General features: G+C 34.7%; 1 protein-coding gene across 6 annotated transcripts; it reads right to left on the bottom strand.

Moving 5' to 3' along the window:
• Positions 1–4,635: 4,635 nt before the first annotated feature.
• On the bottom strand, positions 4,636–8,563 carry LOC133206169 (golgin subfamily A member 6-like protein 4). 6 transcript variants are annotated; one of them, XM_061342098.1, is made up of 6 exons: positions 8,471–8,563; positions 6,805–7,429; positions 6,292–6,492; positions 5,752–5,808; positions 5,455–5,471; positions 4,636–5,412 (listed from the first exon to the last, which is right to left on the bottom strand). In XM_061342098.1, the coding sequence occupies exons 2-6, from the start codon at positions 7,427–7,429 to the stop codon at positions 4,828–4,830; spliced, it is 1,485 nt and encodes a 494-aa protein (XP_061198082.1). In that variant the 5' UTR covers positions 8,471–8,563; the 3' UTR covers positions 4,636–4,827. The 6 variants fall into 6 exon arrangements, with proteins under 6 accessions (XP_061198082.1, XP_061198084.1, XP_061198083.1 ...); XM_061342100.1 differs by having other exon boundaries at positions 4,636–5,391; XM_061342099.1 differs by having other exon boundaries at positions 5,758–5,808.
• Between the last annotated feature and the right edge of the window lie 679 nt (positions 8,564–9,242).

The raw sequence follows: 9,242 nt of genomic DNA, 5'->3' as shown, positions 1-9,242 counted from the left end.
CAACATCAGACGCTCATTCCTAGATCAAGGAAATAAATTTTAACTGGTAACTATAAAACAGAAGATAATTCTATATATGTGGAGATCTGAAGTTTATCTAAGAGATTTAGGAAGTGTGCCAATAATGGGTTGCTCATCTGAGAATATTCAATGCCATAAATTGCGAGTTTTTCAGATATCTATCAATCCATAGATATATCGACTCACAGAAAAGCATAATTATCGACTTTGCCTGACAATATCTATGTAGTTTTTGGAGATCAGGAGTTCCAACAATCTTTTGGAATTCCCATACATGAAAAGAAGACACTTGTGGTGACTTTACTCGACATCTAAGTATATAAACGACGTATTATTAATTTACAATAGTTGCTTCCATTCATATGTCGACTAGATACCACAGAGTCTGAAACATCTCTTTCAAATTTGGATATTTTATTAGAAAAAGACGTTATTGGTAACCTAACAACAAAACTTTATGATAAACGTGATGACTTCAACTCTTTTATCGTCAACTTCCCTTACATATGTATCAATATACCTTTATCATCTGCAGATGGGGTTATATCTCCCAGATGATTCGATACGCAAGAGCATGCTCCACGTATAACAATTTCTAAAAGAGGCAAGCTATTAACAAACAAGGTGATGAAACAAGGATATCAACAGTCTCGTTTAAAGTCATCATTTCACAAGTTCTATAGTCAGTACAATGGCCTTGTCAGCAAATACAATCTATCAAGTTGAATGCTGACTGACGTTTTTCATATTAATTGTCAGGCCACTATTTAAACACGAAATTGTCTACGGATTTCTCCGTTTGCACGATCATGACAAGGAGCACACGGCAGGTGCGACCGGTCGGCAGGGAATGCTCACTCCTCCATGGCACCTGATCCCACCTCTGATGTTTTAGAGGTCCGTGTCTGCTCCCGATTTGTATTTTTTCAATGGATTTTTTAGCTTGATTACTGTTCGTTATCTCCAAATTCCATGCTTTTTTCTGTTAAGTCGTAATTCATTTGGATGGACCGAATAAAAGAGCTATATTTTTATAATACTTTGTAAATGCTGGTCTTACTCAGCTGATAGGGTAAGAGACATGGCTACTTGTTTCACTCGTGATGACGAGTACGACACTAATCTGAAAGGTGGAACATAAAAAGGGTCCATTTTATTCCTAATGCTTTTTAACAAATAAGAGCCGTTTAGCTACACAGCGCTTCGTATATCTTCAAAATGCAAACTAAATTTTAACATTTTAGATTCTTCGGTGAATCAATGATTGGCGCTTTACGAACCTAGGAGCAAAAACTTAAAGTCGAATAAAGAAAACCAGTCCTTATTCGCGTGCGACAAGTATCCGTGAGTTTGGCAACTTTACTTGCAAACATTTCTCGCCTGGAACCATTTACTTCATTTGCATTTGCGTAGAATGTTTTCTCATTGATCGCAAAAATAAATAGTCGCGAATAATAATAGATTTACAGTGTTTAGCAAGTCATTTTTGCTAGGACTCTACCATCCTAAAGGCTGATGTTTTTAGAGGTGTGTGCATGATCTGCTCCAAATTTTATTGTTTCAATGGATTTTGAGCTTATGTCCATATTTCATTGAAGCTTTGAACAAAAATCGGATACAAAAGAAATTTTTTGAAGTATTTAATTTGAATTCTTTTCCCCTTTATAAATATTTCAAACTTGCAGTGGAACAATCTAATAAATTGACCAATACCGAATATTCTTATGACATGGACATCAAAGAAGCCAAATTAAAGAGGAACAAATTTGAGAAATTCACTTCAGAAAGATGGACAAAGAGCTAAATGACTGTTCTGATGTTCTACATCTAAAACTGTCTATCATCAGAAGGGTCAGCATACAAAAGCAACAAAGTAAGGGAGATAAATCGTGATAGGCCAGAGTGAGGGAGCAGAACCACGAGGGTGGCATGGCAAGGTTCCTTGACAAGACCCAGCGTGAGGGAGTAATGTAGGGATGACCTTAATCTCACTATCTCTCCCACATTTTCTCACTCCTCAAGTGTTGTCCTTGCATCCTCGCATTGTTATGCGCATATTTTCTCTCCCTTGCACTGTTACCCTTGCATTATGTCTCCCCAAAGGAATACAAGCGGCATGACAATGCGTGAGGGATGACGATAATCTCTCTCCCTCTCCTGCATTTTCTCAATCCCCTGCATTTTTTTCTCTCCCGCACTGTGTTGTCCTTACGAGACACAGGAGAGAAGATTAATACAACTCAACTGTAGGTTTTATTTGTATACATAATGGCATTCCTATGGCTCATCTGCTAAGGTATTTCATTTATATGTAACTGACAAATCAAACATATACATAATTTACGCATATTTTATTATGGAGTTTGTAAATGTACTTTGAATGAAGTACATAAATTGCATAGGTTAGTATACAATGAATCTACCTTTTTTTAATTATACATGTACATGTATGTATATACATAGATACATGGAAATTGTAGGAAAATGAGTGAAGAGATAGAAAGAATACAGATCTCTATATAAGTAAAGCTCAAAACTCCTGAAATGATACTAATTCACACAATCCACAGTGAGTAGAAAAACAAATTCTGGAACATCAGGAAAAATGGATTTGAGAGTGTATTTCTTCTGAAGTCCCATAAATCCAATCAAACAGTTAACATATACATTTAGGATTATAAAGATGAAGCATACCGGGTGTATACATAGCACTACAGTAATTATATGTACACTATAGTAAATATACATATACTATCTGTGTCCACTTGCAGAGACCAGAAATTTTATACCAGCTACTCTATACATAACACAAAAAATCACCATCTTAGCACTGCAAAAGTGGGTTTTATTGGCAGACTATAATTATTTGCCAAAAAATAAAGTACCAATACTTCCTATATACAGAGTTATTATACAGAGTATTTAAAAAAAATTGGCCAAAATATAACACACCAATATTTCAACTCTTTTTTATTATCAAATTTGCCAAATACTCCAGACACTAAAACTGCCCAATATATGGTACTTTGACAAAAAATTAGAAATTCCTAAACTTTAACTAAATCTATGTGAATTAAAATTTTTATTCTAATCAACCAATATTTGTCTTACTTTTCTATATAAAATGAATATCTTTTTAAAAAATATCTGCAATTCTGTACTGTGAAGTTCAATGATAGATGTAATGTATTAAATATAAACAATTTCAGGAAAGAGAAATATGTCAAAAAAATACATCTGATATTAATTAAAATCTATTAAAGCACTGAATTTACATGATATTCTATTTTGCCATAATTTATAGTAATAAATAAAATACATAAACATCTTGTACTTATTAAGTAGCATACTGCCTAGGTACCCTTTACAATGCTAAAAAACCTGAGCATTTTATTAAACCTACTCTTAAAATGAACAGTTTTATACAATGATGCTGATTGTGGCAGTGTGTTAAAATGACACGTTTTTGTTAAAAAATACTGCAATAGTCTTTTCAACAGCAATGGCTAATAAATATCTAATGTAACATTTCTCAATGACTTCTGCACCAAAAACACTAAATGTGCATGCACATTTAACAAGATGTATAATGTTATAAATGATACAAAGTTACTAACTACTGATACTATCAGTATAAACTACTGGTACTATAAGTATATACTACTGGTACTATCAGAAAATACATGTTCAAATATTGTAAATCTCCCTCACAAGTTCTTCCCAAAATCAAGAAATTGTTTTAAAAAATTGCTGGACATCTCATTTTGTGAAGTGGTATCTTTTATTAATAGAACACCTGCTGCCATTTAAAATCATTTTAATTAAATTTTTACCAGTTATTCAGCTTTCAAACATACACTCAGAATAAACACATGGATACAGAAAACAAACTCACCCCAGTTATCACAGCACTATTGCTTGGTTTCTTACAAAACAATACTCCATACTTGCATACAATTAAAATGAAGTTAAATCTTCTATGGACATTAGTTTTCTCTGTTACATGCACCACTCTAAAAATTTATCCCCTTGTAAAAGTATTCATTAAAAAAATCAGATTTCATGAGTAAACTCATTGATATGCTGTCATTTAATTTATATTACTTTGGGATAATTAAAAAAATTCTCATTTTTACCTTCCAAATGGGAGATGGCCACATTTTTTAGTTTAGTTCCAGTATAAATGATCATGTCTTCAGACTCACACTCGAACAATTACCACAGTCACACAATTACCTTTCCAATCATTACATTAATATAGAAAAATATGCACACCACTATGTGAAAAGGAATATAAATGAATTATATGTCATTTGATTTAAAAATGTACAGCTAAAATTAATTACTTAAAATGAGAAATGCATATATATCCTAATATGAAGCTCTTTTAACCACTGTGGTATATATGGTATACATGTATGTAAAACTTTCATTCTATTGCACAAGCTGCCCTTAAGTATTACAATTATACTTTGTCAAGAAACATGTCATTATATCATTCATACATAAAAACATAAATTGCAAGAAAATCTACATTTAAATTGTATTCCTAACACTTAACACTGAAGATCTTATTAGAATCAGTTTTAAAGATAAAAGAAAATTGCAAATAAATTCTGCGTTGAAACAAAGATATTGAATAATTTCAAAATTGTTTATGAAAAAAGCTGAATTTCTCATTTCAACTTAATGAAAGCAATAATAAAGAAAGAATATCAGATAATAACAAATGAGTAAACATTTTAAAAAAAAAAAAAAAACATGCTGTGAATACAGTTAGCACTAAAACCTAGATTTCCTCTCTCTTTAAGCAAGTAAAACATTGACTGTTCCCTGAATTTGCTGCCTACAGAGAGGACATTTTTTCTGTGGTAGACTGTCCACACATCCCTTACATGAGATGAGATGATTACATGGGGAGAAGGACACCTGGACCTCCTCTACACGACAGATCTTACACTTGGAGCGGTCAGACTGGGCGGAGAGACGGCGAATCTCCTCCTCCAGCTCACGTAGCCTCCTCTGCCACTCCCCCTCAGGGACCTGATGACTTCTCTCCTCCAACATTCTTACCCTCTGTCTCTCCTGATCAAGGAGTCTGTCCTTCTGTTGAAGGGCCTGCTGACTTTGCTGTCTCTCCTGCTGTAAGGCCTGATCTCTCTGCTGTAAGGCCTGATCTCTCTGCTGTAAGGCCTGCTGGTTCTGCTGTAAGGCCTGCTCTCTCTGCTGCAGCCTCTGTCTGAGTGACTCATTCTTCTGTTTGGATTCCCTCACTTCCTGTGTGGTCTCCTCCACCACCCTCATTGTCCTCTCTAATGTCTCCTCCATCTCCTGTCGGGTCTCCTCCATCTCTCTATCCTTCTCCTCCATCTCTCTATCCTTCTCCTCCATCTCTCTATCCTTCTCCTCCATCTCTCTATCCTTCTCCTCCACCTCCCTCTCTAGTTGTACTATAATGATACAGTTCTCTCATATCAACATCAGTAAATAGTCTGCTGACAGCACTTCAATCATAATTTTCAACATATCAGTCTTTTTCTTATGCTTGCATACATACTCTTGATAAGATAATGTCATAAATTAAATGGTAGATTATTCTAAAATTAAATTAGAAGAATGAAATTGAAATACATGCAAGTACTTAAAGCAGAAAATTTTTAGACACTCTATACATTCAAATCATCTCTTCATTTATTAGATTGTTATGAGAATTCTGTAAATGTTATTTACCTATACCTTTCATGTCACGGTGGATTTCAGCAAACTCCTCAGGAGAGGGGAGGAAACCTAAAACAACAGAAAAATAAATATCCAGGTAAACAAGAACCTGTATACTTCATTGTTTTGTTCAAATTTACCAATTCAGAATAAGAACCTTATAAATTCAAAACAAATGAATTTTCACTAGAGAGGGAATATTTATAATACTAGGAAATGAGGGATCAAACTGTACACCTCCTTAAAACAGTAATATAAAGCAATGTAATATCTTTAATTAACTGATTTATTTTTTTCCCATTATTATATACATGTACTAACAAAAATATATAGGTAGACTGAAGTACTAATTTTAAATCCTCATTAATAAAGTTTACAGGTAATAACCACATCAGCCTTCAGTTGTTACCTCAACCATTCAAAAGATCCACAACTAATTCAAGGGGCATAATTCTGCATCAGAAATGAAACTGTGGTTTCTTTTCAAAAGTGGCTTCTGATAAAACCTATTTGTCCATTATCAAGTTATACTGACTTATTAATTAAACTTACTGTTGTTTTTAAGCCACTTTTCCACCACTCTCTCAAAATCCTCCAAGAGATAGCCCTTCTCCTCTACAATGATGTGACAGAGTTCCTCATAGGAGAAATCCAGGGGGAGGCCGGAGTCGTCCAGGCGTGACATCTGTCCCATTCTCTGAATATGGTCCACTGAATCAATCAGCTTGTCACAACTTCTGTTGGCTTCTATACCTATGTATCACATATAAGTAATTAGATAAAAATTTCTTTTAATAAGCAAATGTCAAATAATATCATTGCATTAAAACTATTCAAAGTACATTACAGACCTATTTTTCCATAATAAAATGGCATACTAAAATTTACAAATTATGCATAGTGGTAACTTATGGCTAGTATCAATGCATAAACAAGTTTGTAGAGTATTTATACAAAGATTCAGAAATGTTAAGAGTCGAATACACATATTCATGATATTTGTGTCTAAAGAGACAAAGCACATAAGGTACCTCTCTAGTACATGATACATAACACCAGACTTACCTCCCTTGAGTGTGTTGAGGTAGTTTATGGCAGTGATCAGTTCATCCTGAGTTATCTCCTCCTCATTCACCTGTTTCCTAAAGTCCTCCACATAGGTCCTCCTCAGCTCCTCCTCAATGTTCACCTCAGACTGAGGTCCTGAGGTGGGGGACAGAGACAGAATGAACTGAGGTACCCTGGCCCTACAGCAGGTGGAGGCAGTAGTCGACTGATCCTTGTGATTAACTGAGGATCCACCCACTGATTTGTCGGAGACTGGGACCTTTGAGGTACCTACACACTTATCTGACACACTTCCTTCATTTGTTTTGCTCTGCAGCCAAAATGACAGTAGAACAACAATGGCAGCCCCAGCAATTCTACAGTTTTCTGTGTTGATAGCAAAGCTTTTCATGGAGTTGCTGTACATTAAAGCTAGTGCTGTTATGACCAGACAGATGTAAACATCTTGTCTGATGTTTCTCTTCCTCCACTGAGGGAGATAACTCTGGATCAGCCTCAGCAGTGACGTCTCCAGAAAGCTGTGATTCCAGTCGACAAGAATCACTACCAGGGAGGAGGACATAAAAATGGACTCCAAGAGAGCAGGGAAAACTGAACTAAAGTGACTCAGATCCGAGCTCATCTAAAATAGATTGAGGGGTTATGAACATGAAAGAGTATTCAGTAATCAAACACAGATAAATATAACATCACAATAATTATCAGGTAAAAAATTATATTTCTTAAAATAATGTATGACAATATCTCTCAAAGCTGTAGATTATAGCATAATATTGTGTGGCTGTCAAGTAAATTTGATCGCTGGAAGCCAGATAGCTCAGTGGTAGAACACCTGACTAGAGATTCAAGGGGGGGGGGGGGGGGGGGCTGTGTTCGAAGCCTAGTCTGGTTCATTGCATTTTGCTCCTTTCCCATTATATTTTGGTGCCATTGGATTTGAAGATGTAAGACCTGCCAGGGGCCAAAATGATCTTGGGTTGTGTCTTCCAGGGTGAAGACAATTTAAGGAAGGAGGAATGTGGTGGCCATGCAGATTTAAACTGCTGGTGGCCAGATAGCTTGGTAGAGCACCTGACCAGAGATTCAGGGGGGCCTTGGTTCGAATCCTGGTCTGATCTGTCGCATTTTACTCATGTAATGAACAAGAGAATGAAATTCGTATATAAGATAAAGGCTTGTAAAAACTTTCGAATATTGCCCCCTGTATAATTTTTGCACTCATTGTAGTATTTATAGTTGAATAACATTGCCTTTTGGAAGACAAAATAATGAGCATTCTGCCATTAAGAGGATTAAACATTAAGCTTCAAAACATTGATCTGACACTGACATGTTCATTTGAAATAAAATTGAAAATATAATAAAATAATGTTTCTACCCGAATTTCCTCTGTGAAAACATTGATTCCTGTTCGTGCATAGTGAAAATTACCCTTCCCTTCCAGTATCTCCCATTCTACGGTGGTATTAAGCTCTGTACTTTATATTAAGATGTGAATAAGGTCTCTTTAGAAGTTGAATTATTCAGTAAAGAGATTGAGATATATTTTTTACCGATACAGGGGGGTACTGAATGCAAAGGATAATTAAGATGCTTTAAATTCGATTGTGCACGAAACTGTGACTTGATTAAACAATTGAGATATTAATTTATTGTGTCTTACCTTTGCTTATCTATGAATCCAATTGTAAAACACTAAAAATTAAAAACTAAAAAGAGTAAAAATTTCCCTCGAGATAAATATAAACAAACAAAATGGCGTCGTCCTTCGGAACTCTTTTCATAGAAAACGTCCGAGGAAAATCCGCGAAAATATGAAAACTGTCAAAACAAATAACACGTGTTTCTAGTAATCGCAACAACGGAAATCTTCATTATGGGACCGCAACTAGTGTTTAATATCTACCAAACATAGGGTATGGAGATCTTGTAGTTCTTATTCCTGTTTTGTAGATTTTCATAAGGCATTTGACAGTGTTGTTCATAATGGTTTGAAATTGAAACTACTGCAATACAATGTTGGAAATAAATTTTATAACATTGTAAATGATATGTACATGAAAAGTGAAGCATGTGTCAAGTATGGAAATCTTCTTACTTCTTCATTTCCTATCAAATTAGGTGTACGTCAGGGAGATAACTTGAGTCCAACTTTATCTAAAATGTTTATTAATGATTTGCCATCATATTTACAAGGCTGTATAGACTCTGTCATGTTACACTCAAAAAGTATAGACTGTTTGATGTATGCAGATGATATAGTAATTTTTTCATCAACACCTGAAGGACTACAGCAAAAGCTAAATTCTTTAGAAAAGTATTGTGATGATTGGGGTATGAAAGTAAATTCTAATAAAACGAAAATTATTATATTCAACAAAGCTGGGAGAACAATCAAACATAAATTTCACTACAAAAAATTTCAATATTGAATG

Source organism: Saccostrea echinata, unplaced genomic scaffold (genome assembly GCF_033153115.1).
Source record: "Saccostrea echinata isolate AGI-Se365-2 ecotype Australia unplaced genomic scaffold, CSIRO_AGI_Sech_v1 ptg000054l, whole genome shotgun sequence".
In the NCBI taxonomy this organism is placed as follows: Eukaryota; Metazoa; Mollusca; class Bivalvia; order Ostreida; family Ostreidae; genus Saccostrea; species Saccostrea echinata.
This window is presented reverse-complemented; position numbering and strand designations above follow the sequence as displayed.

Excerpts from the sequence above, each read along its gene's own strand:
- LOC133206169 (XM_061342096.1), bottom strand. The coding sequence starts at position 7,429 with ATGAGCTCGGATCTGAGTCACTTTAGTTCAGTTTTCCCTGCTCTCTTG. Across the intron at positions 5,809-6,291 it reads AAAGTGGCTTAAAAACAACA|GTTTCCTCCCCTCTCCTGAG; the intron begins GTAAGTTTAATT and ends CTGTTGTTTTAG. Across the intron at positions 5,472-5,751 it reads CCGTGACATGAAAGGTATAG|TACAACTAGAGAGGGAGGTG; the intron begins GTAAATAACATT and ends GTATCATTATAG.